This window comes from Musa acuminata, chromosome BXJ2-10 (genome assembly GCF_036884655.1).
Source record: "Musa acuminata AAA Group cultivar baxijiao chromosome BXJ2-10, Cavendish_Baxijiao_AAA, whole genome shotgun sequence".
Lineage (NCBI taxonomy): Eukaryota > Viridiplantae > Streptophyta > Magnoliopsida > Zingiberales > Musaceae > Musa > Musa acuminata.
Window position 1 is genome coordinate 25,937,310 of NC_088347.1, and position 13,485 is coordinate 25,950,794.

At 38.0% G+C, this 13,485-nt stretch overlaps 1 protein-coding gene across 1 annotated transcript; it reads right to left on the reverse strand.

The window, feature by feature from the left end:
• Nucleotides 1-701: 701 nt before the first annotated feature.
• LOC135624719 (LEC14B protein-like) lies at nt 702-11,130 on the reverse strand. Its single transcript, XM_065128617.1, has 10 exons — nt 10,988-11,130; nt 10,310-10,796; nt 10,101-10,220; nt 8,105-8,182; nt 6,408-6,584; nt 5,953-6,030; nt 3,362-3,537; nt 2,029-2,184; nt 1,814-1,874; nt 702-1,293 (listed from the first exon to the last, which is right to left on the reverse strand). The coding sequence occupies exons 2-10, from the start codon at nt 10,697-10,699 to the stop codon at nt 1,081-1,083; spliced, it is 1,449 nt and encodes a 482-aa protein (XP_064984689.1). The 5' UTR covers nt 10,700-10,796; nt 10,988-11,130; the 3' UTR covers nt 702-1,080.
• Between the last annotated feature and the right edge of the window lie 2,355 nt (nt 11,131-13,485).

Below are 13,485 nucleotides of genomic sequence, written 5' to 3' on the forward strand. Positions count from 1 at the left end.
AAGCAAATCAAAACCATACAAGTCAAGACAAAGGTTTCCTTTGACCTCTCATCAACCTAATCCATGGACTCCAGGACAGCTGAAGTTTCAGCCATGAAGAAGCTTCCTTCCTCTTTCTTTACATTCATTATTACCCTTCACATATAAGCCAATGACCACAATGGAACACTTCTGGCTCCCACTTGTTCTTTCTTTATTATCTTTTACTGAAGCTTCTCATAAACAAACACCATGCAACGATTTGTTCTAATCTCTAAGGCACTACCCAAAGAGAGATAATAAGATATTGGGGATGATTAGATTCACTTAAGAAATTAGGGTTTCTTGTGGATGAGATTTTGATTCATTCCATCATTACAAATGCCTTGACGGACTTATCATAATTTGGTTAGCATAAGCTCGATGTTTATTTAGGTACCATTAAACCATACCAAATGAGAGGAGGTGGATGCCCACTTTATCTGCACTTTGCATGTTATGGAGAACGAATCATCTCTATCTGCACTCTTTTTCTTTGGTTGACATGATTCTGGTTGAATTCATCCATTCACAGATAGAATGAACTGTATAGTTAACACCTCCTCATGACAAAACTGACAATACTGGGATTATTGCATGTAAAAATGGTACACAAAATTACTTGACATTGTATCCGAGAACACCATTCGATATGCACTGAAGATAGAAACACTTGGTTCTCATGCAAAATGCAGTCATTTATCTTGAATGACCCACCTGGATTATTGCATCTTTTGAATGGATGAGTACAAGCATCTCGTTTTTACATAAGAACACACAAGACGGCGCACCAAACATGCAAACGCTTCCATTTTACATTTTTAATTTACTTGACAAATTACATGTGATGATTCTATGTTATGTGGCTAATATGTGCATAAGCCTCATGATATATATGGTATGAAAGGTAAAGGTGGTTATGGGAGACCATACTTGTCATGGGCTTGTTGCATTCTTAGGACTTGAGTGGTAGATTTTGCCTTCAGATTCTAGTTGGCGAGTGATAAAAGTGGTTTTGCCTCCTGGTAAGAGTTGATTCTGAGCTATGAAATTTTATGCTCCTCAGAGATACATGACACGGAACATTTGGTCTTCGATGGATCCTCCTCTGATCTTGTTATTGGTGGCATGGACTGCATCATTCCCTGGGAATTCCCATCGAGTAATCTGGCCATCCCAAGAAGAGCTGACGAGCAAAGGGTAGTAGGGGTGCCAGCTGCAGTCTCTTACAGTCAACTGATGGCACTGCAGTCGTGCAACATGATCTCCACTCACCTGAAACACTCAATTAGTCTGATTCCAGTTTTTTTTCATAAATCTACAATATTCAGGATGCCCAATATGTTGTGAAGGTTCAGCAATTTGCTTTAAAATGAACGAATAGCAATTCTAAGTTGGTTAAGGTGACCTTAGTCAGGATTGTGACCACATATCAGATAGCTTTCCAGACTCAAACTCCTCAATGAGAATCTTTGCTTTCTAAGGTTACTGCCAAAGATGACGTGAACACTCGAAGGACAAAAAAGAGACAAATATGATACTGTAGTATGCAAGAATTTATATTATACTGCTAAACTGCAATTAGACAAAGTCATGGGAAATTATTTTTTGACGAAGGTATCAGCTAGCTTGGCTAGTAAAGATCCTAATAATTTATCGCAAGTTCCTAGGCTCGAATCCCGCCTGCGCCACTTACTCTTTCCAAAAAAACACTATTCTTTGATCTTTAATTTATAATGCAGATGCAGCAAAACATGGTTAAAACAGTGACAGACAAGAAAAAGCTTTGACATACCACATCATATATGTAGACGCAAGTGTCATGAGATCCAGTATAAATGTACTTTTGGCCAGTGCTGAAAAAAGAGAGAAGTAAATGTGAGTGATTTAAAGAACGAATATGAGAATTATTAAAAAATTTAATTATTTTAAGAATACCAAATTAAAATGCTTACTCCACTAAAAACAGAAAAGTTAAAATGACAGAAAGAAACATACTCTTGACATTACCTCTTTGAGGGGGAAAAATAACAGCGTATTAGAGTACGTAAAACTGAATGGCCTCTGTATGCAGCTACTGACATATCATTTGGATGTTTTAGATGTTTATTCTGAGGTGGATACTGTGAGTATCTGTAATCCCAACCAGAAGTTCTCGTCTTTGGACTGCATGAGTGAGTTGTGGCAATGGAATCAGAAGAGTAACTTCACAAAACAAGAAATTCAATCTGTACAGGTCAGACTTATTACTCATGTATCTTGACTCAAGCACAGCTGTGTACGGCATCCATGTTCAGCTACTATGACTTATGAAAGTTCAAGCAATACGACTTTCGTCCACATGTCCATGCATTTGAAAAGAAAAACATGATAATGATATGCATATCCTTGCTGCAACTCTATTGTTGGTCCTTTAGCTGAAACGTGGTATAAGGACTATGATCCACAGAGCACAAAAATGACAGGCTTATTTCGCATAATAGCAAATTTGAATTCATTGATTTTGAAAATTAGAGCTTTTCTGTATATCATAGTATTTTTTTACTGATACAGTTAAAAGCCAATTCCCCATATAACTTCTCATTTTTCAGGATCCTAATAGTCAAATTTTTAACAACTCATTAGTTATGACAAATTAATGTTGTATGCACATCATGCATGCTGTTCTATTTTCTGTTCTCTTTCTTATGTTACCACCAGCAGAAGAAGCTATTTTAGGAGAGCTAATAACACTAGTACCTTGGGGAAATCTGAGCTTAATTTATTCATTAAAATATGTTTACAGATTTAGTCTCAAAAAATTGGAAGTGTGCATTAATGCCTTGCCTTGATAATTAATATTCGGTGACATTTTTTGTGGAATTTGATTATTTTGAAATTTTCAGTACTCTTGTATCAGAAATAAGTTAGAATAAACATAAACCAAGAACAGCATTGCATTACAGTAGTTGGCTACCATATATTTCACTGCATGGCCAGATTACAAACATACATCATTTTCTCTTAACTCTTCTAGCATAATTAATTCATAAAATGCCCATTTAAACTTTTGCCAGTTTTACTGGGATGAAGTTCTATTGGATAATTTGAAGTGATCATCAAATGGTTGAGATCAGATAGCATTCAAGTTTTTATTTACACCTAGAACCTGGCACACTCATGATGTGTTACAATGATTGCTTCTATTTGTCTAATTTGGGGTGCCTAAGATGTAGACAAGAGACAGTTAACTTGCCTCTTAAATTAGTAGTCTAAAATCCAACACACACTGCTATGCATTTTATCTACAAATTTGCGACCTGTGAAAAAAGAAAAGTAAAGTTGAATAGGAACTAACACATACCAATTTGTACCAGAAGACATTTTTCGGATGTCCCACAGCTTGATAGTTTGATCTTTACTATTTGAAATAAAATACCGACCATCTCCATGGCTATCGATGAAAGTAATTCCTTCTAAATGGCCAGTCAAAACTCCAGCAGCTTGTCTTTCTGTGACAAAGCAACGCCTGTCCCAGACCTGACAATTGTGCACATTCTTATTTATTGAATTTTGTGATTGAACAAACTTATCCAAGGTACAGATCAATTTAAATACTAAATAAATTTATTTTAATTCACCTAAAATAAAGACTGGAAACAGGAATGATACTATAATTCTTGATATGCTGAATCATGAATGTTTCAGGATAAGAACATGAGCAAGAGTAGTTATAAAATATACAAAACTGGAGAACTTGCTAGTCAAGGAAATCATGGCTTTTTGGTAGAAAAATACATCTGGAAACTTGCTACTCAAGGACATCATATCTTTTTGGGAGAAAAAAAATCATTTGAGGATATGTGAAGAATATTCTAGTTGTCCTATCCTAGGTATTGTCCAAAACAAAGTTCGTAATTTCGTACCGTACTGGAGAATCTGGTACGTTATATATATATATATATATATATATATATATATATATGGTCTGCAGTACCGATCTGTACCGCCCGGTACGGGCGGTACGTACCAGTCCGACAGGCTTCCGGTACACGGACCGCCTATTACCAGTCCGACACTGTAGCAACACTGTAGCTTGGCACGCCCGAGTATACCGCTCGATACACCTGGGTGTACCGCTCGGTATACCGTACCGTACCGGTACCGAGCCCAGGTCAAAATTCCGGTACGGTATTGCGGACCTTGTATATATATATATATATATATATATATATATAAAAGTAAAAAGAAAAGAAATTGCGACGTCGCCTCGTTTTTCTACCCACGTGGGGAGAAGAAACCAAGGTTTCCTTCTCCCCGTGCAAAAAAGGGCGACGAGGCGACGTCGTTGCCTCGTTTTTTCTGCCCGCGCGGGGAGAATAAACGTCGCCTCGACAACACTCAGTTTCTTCTCCCCGCGATGTCGCCGAGGTTTCTTCTCCCCACGCAGATAAGGAAAAGTCACCGACGACGCCAAGGTCTTGTCGCCTCAGACAAAAAGGAGGCAACATCTCATCTGTGATGTCCTGTGAGGGAGGGCGGCGACAAATCAGGATCATTGATGGAGAGCAATGCCGGATCTCTAGGTTCTCCCTTTTCTTCTCCCTCTTCTTCTCCCTTGGCTAATACCACCCGATAACGGGCGACGACAGTCGAAATCGACCGTCACCGACCGATTTAGGATGGTAATGGGGCGGAAACAACCCCAATCGACGGTACCGTCCAGTAGTGGACGATCTACGTACCAGTCTGTTGACGGGCGGTATTATTTAAAATTAGAATCCTTGGTCCAAAATTCATCTGACTCTTCATCATCTCCTTGGATATGATCATATGGAGGTGTCATAATCCCCAACAAGATAATACCTGACATTCTCATAACGACACATACAGAGTCCAATATTCACTTATGGGGTTCCCATGCCCAACTAATTCACAGCACCTTGTATCTAAACCATCTTGGCTTGCAAACGAAAAGGTAAACCATCTATGCATGTGGTAACCGACATAGTGGGATCTGCAAAATTGATTAAATTGACCTCCAACAATCAACCTATATGCTTACTGTATGTTTATCAGCCCATACAAATGATAAAAATTACCAAAGATTGCAAAGGGAAATGATCTCCTGTTGTTTTAGCACTAAATGATTTTTTCATAAAAATAGCTTGACAAAATAATATTTAAAACCATGCTAAGATATCAAATTTTGTTAAATCATACTAGCTGCATGGTTTTAGATAACAGCACATAACTGGAATACATTTAAAATGCCAATGTCAACAATAAATAATTACCACATGTACTCTTTATTGTGTAATGAGCTACTAGGTTTGGATGGATTACTAGCAATAGAACCTCTTTTTAGAAGCTGCCCACAATCACAAGCATGGCATATCCCAAATCGCCCAAGAATCTGAAGAATTGATAGGAATGAGGAAAGTACAAGATACATTCAACCATCATGGCTCATTAAAATCCCAAGGTTGAGAGTGTGTATGAGGCATATTTGGAATAGGCGTACTGCTTTGTGCACAAAAGGCCTTGATCCAATATACATTTCAGAGAATTGTGAATTGACTGCCACTATCAGATCCTTGTATGCTTTGTAACTCAATAGAAGTTGATGGGTAATGAAGTAGTGACTTATCTCCTGCCCTGCCCTTATATTCTTATGTCCTGCCCTCACATTTAGAATATCTGCCTGATGCTGCAGCTTACGCATCTGAACATCTTAGCCAGTAGAACCTAATGCTTCAAAAGAGTTTTAAGTTTAATTATTCAAGTTTACAAATGACCAAATTTACTACATTGTTCCAGGTCTCCAAGATACAGACAGAAGATTTTGTCAAATGAAACATCTCTGAGCATTTCCACAATGCTGACACTATTTGAAAGGGGAAGTATGATTATGCTTAGAAATGGAGAACACAGTAGTGAAGAACCAGAAAGCACCTTGCAAAGGTTATCATCACTTCCGGAGTATATGACATTCCCAGTTTCATCAGCAAACGCCACTGTGTTCACATCAAACTGGATATATATATGGAAAAAATAGAAGGTATATCAGCTCATACATAAAAGAAGGTATAGCTCATACATAAATGAATTCATTATACATCGTAGAATAGCATAGCTCATACATAAAAGAAGGTATATCAGCTCTCAGTCTTACTGTTTTCCAATTAAATACATTCTTCTATGTTTCAGTTTGCTAAGTATGTCAGCTATCGAACTGAAACCTATAAATTATACAGGAGACACGCCCATCTACATCCAGTTTTCTGCATGTGGCCAGACATTATTTGCACCAAATATGCATGCACAATTGTCGTGATGTGTAAGAGTGGACATAAATGTGTACCTACAACGCTACAATTACTTTCTCCAGGAACAAAACAAACTCGTACCGAATGAGCGGGAAAACGTGATTTTAGTTTGTTTGCTTCAAGGTCATAAACATATATCGAATGGTCACTGCTGCCAGCAACAAGCTCCCGACCATCAGATGAAAATTTTATAGAAAATATGCCAAAAATGCTTTCCACATCCTCATGCATAGAGAAGTCTAATCCTTCATGGATTTCCTGCATGACATTATTAAAAAGAAACTATATGTATCAGGATGTAGAATAATCAATCTGTAAGGATTCAGTAACCTAATGAAAATATTATCTGAAACATCCAAACACAAGAACGTAATTGTAATGAGATTGAACAACGGAAAGATATTATCTGGAGGGTAAATTGGTGTGATCCAATAAACAAAAAGAACATTTTACTTTTGTGTAAGGGTAACACATCTCTATGTACCAATTATGCTCTTATAAGAAGATAACATGGTTACTTTTTTCCTAAGAATTTGCAACTCTATAAAACCTGGTAATACACTGTGGACTCTTCCAGAAAATTTTTGAAGATTAATGGAGGTCTTACTCTGGTGCGCACCACTAGTTTAATTGGGTACCTGATAATGGATACTTTCACAAGCAACTTACTTGTTAACTAATGTCAATTGAGTCCTGTGATATTTTTGAAAATGATTATCTTAAGTGTTTTGACTTTTGTCAACATATGGCAAACAAAGGCAAAACCTTTTAACTAATTTAAACCCAAAGTCCCAAAAGCCGAATAACACCAACAATAGTTTATATAGAAGACCTTTTGGATGTTCAGATCCCTCTAAAGTGTAAGAGTTGTGTGCACTCTAAAGTTAATCAGATATGTCAAATATGGTGATGCATATTATTGAAGAAACTGACTGTTTAACTCTTACTTTGATATAACCAGGCCTCTGTCAAGCAGGTAAGCAAGAAATATGAAACCATGTATCTTCAGATCTCTCTACTGATCAACTTTGAAAGTTGATCGGTGCCAAATTATCACTGACATGGGAGAAATATATAAAAAAGACCATTTCATTTAAAGATTTTTAAGTAGTAGAACACCCTTTAGACTGACTAAATCTGAAATCTTTGGATAGTAGAATACAGGCATGGCTGTATTAAGCATCAGAAGCTTTAGGCTTGAGCCAATTATAGGAGCTAAAATGAAATTATTGCTTAACCTCTTAAATCAGATAAAAGAACATTGAGATGTTTGGAACAAAAGAGAGTTTTATATTTTCCAGTTGTCAATACTGCCCTTATTTCTTGAAATAAGACCAGCCTAAAATAGAGGTATATCGTGTCAACCTTCTTCTGTTTAAGGTAGAATATTACCCAGTTGTGCTCTTGCAAAAACCGCAACTATTGAATGCATCATTATATTTGAAGCCCCAAAATTGAGCAATAAGAAATTGTGCATATATCTACCCACTATGGTCATTATCTTTAATAAGGTATACCAAAGCAAAATTCTCTCAGTAAAGAAAAAAACATTTCTATTTTTCTAGAGTGACATGAGGTGTAGTGATAGGATGGATTTCATGTTCAATGCAAATGAAGATGTGAATAATAGTACTTGCATAATACATTTCTATCTATTAAGTAACAACAGTTGAACTCAGAGCAATATAGAAAAAGGTGATAGCAATTCTAAATAAAAAAACTACACTTTTTGTAGACCCAAAAAAGTTATATGGGCATTTGTGAATCATGAAGCATACTGTAATATTAGCATGTGATTCTGTTGCAGCGGTTCCCATATTAACAATATGAACAATAGGCGTCATACTGGCATAGACCTGCAAAATGTAAGGACCAGAGCTTATAAAACAAATTCTTTATCGGATATTGTAGAACCAGAGCAAAATATAAAAAAGAAACACAAAAAAAAAGCATATACAGTTGTACATATTAGGTTATCCAAAAAAGTTTAAAAAGACTTAGTCTACTGAAAAGATACCTTAAAGCACCCAAAGCAATAAATAGCAATTTACAAGTTTATTTTGTGTTCTGATAGTATAATTAAGTCTAATAGGGTGAATCATTCCTGAAATTATACTGCAAAGTTAGTAATCATATGACAAATAGGTAGACCAACAGCTAAAAAACAGTCCGCTCTTGATTTACATGACATGTTTTGCAAGACTATAATTATTAAGTACTATTTCTCATATATAGCCCAAAAGTTTTAAGTAAATTTACGAAACACGTTTTTATTCTGATTTAGCCATCTACTGTCAGTGATATTGCTCAAGGTCCAAGCTTATACGATCAAACAAAGCTTCGTGTTGGCTGTCATCTAAAAAAACTTTATTAGGAAGAACAAAATGAGATTTGACCACTCTGAGTCTTCGTAGTGATATTCCCAAATAGAGCTCAACAATGGGAAATGATCCATGCAGCCAACCCCATGTAGTTGAGAACTTCGGATACTGTGGGTTGCTATTTTTTCATTTGTGAATGATGTAGGCTAGCTTGTAAAAATAAAAACTAGCAAATCTCTGAAACTGCAACTTTATGAAAGTTAAAGAAAACAGAATGTAGAATGATTATAATTTCCTTCAAATTAAATGATCTAATTCACTATAGTTACTTCCATGCATCTACAACTAAACAGAATCAACAGACTGTTGTGAATGTAAACATTGAAAAATTTCAGATTGTACATATGAATAGCCATACTACAAAATGCATGAAAAAATGTTTCTTAGTCAGTTGGAGATTGTTTTATCTAGAAAAAGAAAAAAGAACAACCCCATGAGAATCACCTATATCAAGTACTTATGAATCACATCTACAAGTATTCAGACTGAGAATGTCTTCCAAATTAAGAGGAAACAAACACTAGGGAAAGGAATGGTTTGTTTTGTTTGATGGGGCTTGGTTGATTCTATTTGGCCGGCTTAATGAATTCCTCAATCTCATTCTTTATCAAGAATGATTAAGTTTTTCACTCCTCTGTTCCACCATTATCTTTCTTCAATCCTTACCATTTGATCATATCACATATTACAGAGGTCAAATGCAACCACAGAATTAATCATGAACCTAACTTCCATCACAATAGACATAAAACCCTTGATGGGTTTACTCTCATGCTAACTTTGACTAGAGCATTATAGGGTGGGGTCAGATTCCTTTGTCGGGAATGAACTGCAAAAGAATTGAACATGGTTTAGTGATTACCTACTCCACAGAAACTTCCACCACCAATCGAGACACTACAAAAAGAAAATATAATTCTTTTTCTCTAACACCATTCTCAGCAATCAGGTGCACACAACATTCTCACGACAAACCTTGCTGTTGGCTGCTCATCACTAGGTGGACCTCTCATGCATCACTGGAGCACTCATAGCACCTCTACACTGTAATTCACAAGCCTCTGCCACTTCATGATCCCTCACCTTAAATGTATATAAGGACAACAAATTCCTATTTACAAATTCAGTTCTTAAATCAGTCCCATACCAGAGGACCCATTTAGACTCCATTACCAACATTGCAACAGTTGCCACTATCTAAGCAAGCTTTGCCCACTTTGCAGGATAGAATTAAGAGTGATTAAACCTTAAAAACTTCCAACAACAACTTCATCTATTGAAAATTACCGTTGGCCATCAGTTTTCCAGGAACAAAAGCATGAATCAAGTATCCCCAGGAACAAACAGTTCAATGATGAAGCACTCTTTTACCAAGACTGATCCAGGAACTCACAAGATATCGTCGATCTGGGGAGAGGGATGTATCAGTTATTGTCCATCTCAAGCTTCTGGCACGGATATCCTTTTCCACTTTCCACCCCTTATCGACATTGTAGATTCTTATACGACTTCCCTGTCAAATTTCGAGAAACATGCAATGATAAGGTGGACGCAAAACATATTCTGTTTAAAAATGAATCAATGAGCAATTGCAGCAAACACCTGGAATGCAGCCACAAAGAGTGAACCGTCTTCCGAGAACTGCGAAACATATACTCGGCTATCCATTCTGTCTACAGGCCACGGGCCATTGACAGGCAGATACTGGCCAAGAACATAAGAACAATCGGCGGAGGAGAACCTCCCCCTTCCAGAGACATTAGCCTCTCTTCCTGACAACATCCTGACCGTCGAGATCGGCGCCGTGCGCCTTCCATCGATGCCCTGCCGGACCCGTGCACTAGGCTCGGATCTCAACCGGGTCAGATAAAAGATCTCATTGTCCACATCAAATGTTTCACCATGGCCTCTCCTCAAGCGAGCTGCATCCCCGCCCCGCGCAGTATCATGCATGTCGATGTCCATATCCGGCCTGCTCATGCCATAACCCATCTTGAGATGGTCCTCTGCAGCATAGACTTGTAACTATTCACCAACAGACTCCTTTTTCGCTCCAATTTCAACCTCGATCTTTTTGATGATGATAGTCCTGAAAGATAACACCAACAAGGAGGCAACTGCACAAGTCAGCTAGAAATCTATATAGAATCAGATTGTTTATCACAGTATCTACATCTTCAAACACGAAAAGAATGAAATATTTGTCGATTGTATCAAGATCAAAGAAATTAATCGGAACGCTTGTTCCAAAACCTATGATTCTCTCCGTTGCGAACTTACCCGAGAGTGAACATGGGAGTCGCAGCGAATCCCTTTCCCCCTTACTAGCTGGCCACGGAGGAAAGGAACAAACGTTTCGTGCCTCGAGGACGGATGGGTTTCTTCGATGGTTTTTAGGCAAGGGATGGATACACGGCGCGGGGGCTGAGATGGATCTGATGCAATTCACATTGTAAAGAAGCGGCAGAACGGAGACATCCGTCGGATCTAATGCCCTGCCGCGGTGGCTGTCGGCCGAGACGCGGGACCGGGTCTGTCGCTCGCGTAATGGCGTTCCACGTCGGACGTGGATGCGGGCCCCGCTACGTTTCGTGTGCGGTTGATTCGCGCTGTGCGTGCGGCGATGCGGGCCCGGGACTGGGACATGATAATAAACCTCGAGTTATTTTCCGTCCCTCTCCCCTGCGTCACCCGCCGCGGCACCGGCGCCGCTACGGGTACGATGAGTGGGTCCCAGAGTCACCTCATCGTAGGTAAGGAGCGGGTAGAAAAAGTGGTCGCTGGTTAGCGGCGGAGTAAAGAACGACGGAGAGCACCGGCGACGGAATTTAAGACAGGAGAGAAAGTTAACGACCGAGGCATCTTCTAGAAGCACAGAAGAAACGGATCCGATCGATTACGTCAGGAATATACATCGACAGTGTACATTAGGAGTGACGAGGACATTAGGAGTGCACTGAGTTGAATTGTTGGCGTAGGAAAAAGTAGCGATGTGTCAATGTCAAAAGCATGTCGACTTGGATTAGGAAGTGTTTGAATGCACGAGACGCAATAGAACACACAGAACTATGAGGTGTTCGAACATGAAAAAAGACACGAGAGAGCATTGGAAGCTTATAAACTTAAACCATCTTTACAAAAATGTTACTCTTACGGCGTACACGAGGGTATCTCAGTGTACTCACTTGAATTATCATAAGAAACGATAAAATATATGAGAGACATGAGAGTATTAGAACATACTATCTTAAACTTCTCGAGGGTAGAACAATGAAGATGCATTAGGACATTGAGAGCATATTGGCTTACATTGTATATATAGAAAATATAGCATATAAAGAATGCACGAGGGTGCTTAGGCATATCGATTTAAAATGTACGTTGTATGGAGTATTACATGATAAAGACATGTGAAAGATAGAAATGTGCCAACTTGAAATGCTTAAGCTTGGAGTGTCAAATGTGACAGAAACATAGAGTATTGGAGCATATCAATTTGAACTATCAATATAGGATATGTCAGATATAAGGAGATGCAGGAGAGTGTCAATGGTGTATTATTTTAACTGTGAGTATAGGAGTATCGGATGTTAGAGATATGTGCATAGTGTCTAGGTTATGGGAGAAACATGAGAGCATCGGGTATATACCGGGTTAAGTTATCTATTTAAAAGTGTTGAACACGAGTATCGAGACATGCTAACTTGAATTACACATGCATGGAGCATGCAATGCAAGAGATATTATAAGAACGTGATGATGTACTAACTTGAACTATTTGAGGGGGGAGCATTGAATGTAAAAGACACACGAAGGTGTTGGAGCATGCCAACTTGAATTACCATCTAAGAAGCACCATATATACAACAAGAGGGTACCACGGGCATATCAATGTTAACTAACTATGTAGAAAGTATTAAGCATTAAAAATATACAATGGTGTCAAATTATGTTAACTAGAACTTTGCTTGCTGGAAGAGTTAGATGTGAAAGACACATAAGGGCATCAAGGCTTGTCAACTATAACACATTGTTTCCAAGATGTGATGGTGCATGTGAGGGTATCATAACCAATACCAATCCATTGTAAGTTTTTAAAATATCCCCAAATGTGAGGCATGACAAATTGAATTGTTGATGCCATCAAATGCAGAGACACAAGAGATGTTGTGGCATGCTAATAAAATATATTGGTGCAGAAAATATCATATGCATGAGATGCACAAGGGCTTTAAGGCATATCAATTTAAACTGCATTTGTAGAAAGCATCAAATGCGACGACACGAGATATGCATTGGGAGTTTTGTTGTGTTGAATTGCTCATGCAATGTGCATTAGAGACTTGTATAAGAGTATTGAGGCATGCCAAGATTCTGACACGAGATATGCATGAGGAAAACAAAAGCTTGTAGGCTTGAACTATCTTAAGATCATCGAATGTAGGAGATATGCAAGAGTGTCATCACATGCCAACTTAAACTACCTACGTAGAAAGCAAAAGATGTAAGAGACACATGAGAATATTGAGATATAGCAACTTAAATTAAGGAGCACCGAACAACCCATGTAAGGAGCACTGAACACGAGAGACATACAAGAGAATTATGACATGCTATGAAAATGTAAAAAAAAATAGACACACACAAAGGTATTGATGGCATGTCAACTTTAACAACTCGGGAACTTCAATCGTATGAGATATGAAAGGATATCAAAGACATACCAAATTAAATTACCCATGCACAAGATGTCAAATATGAAAGACACATTAGAGCAT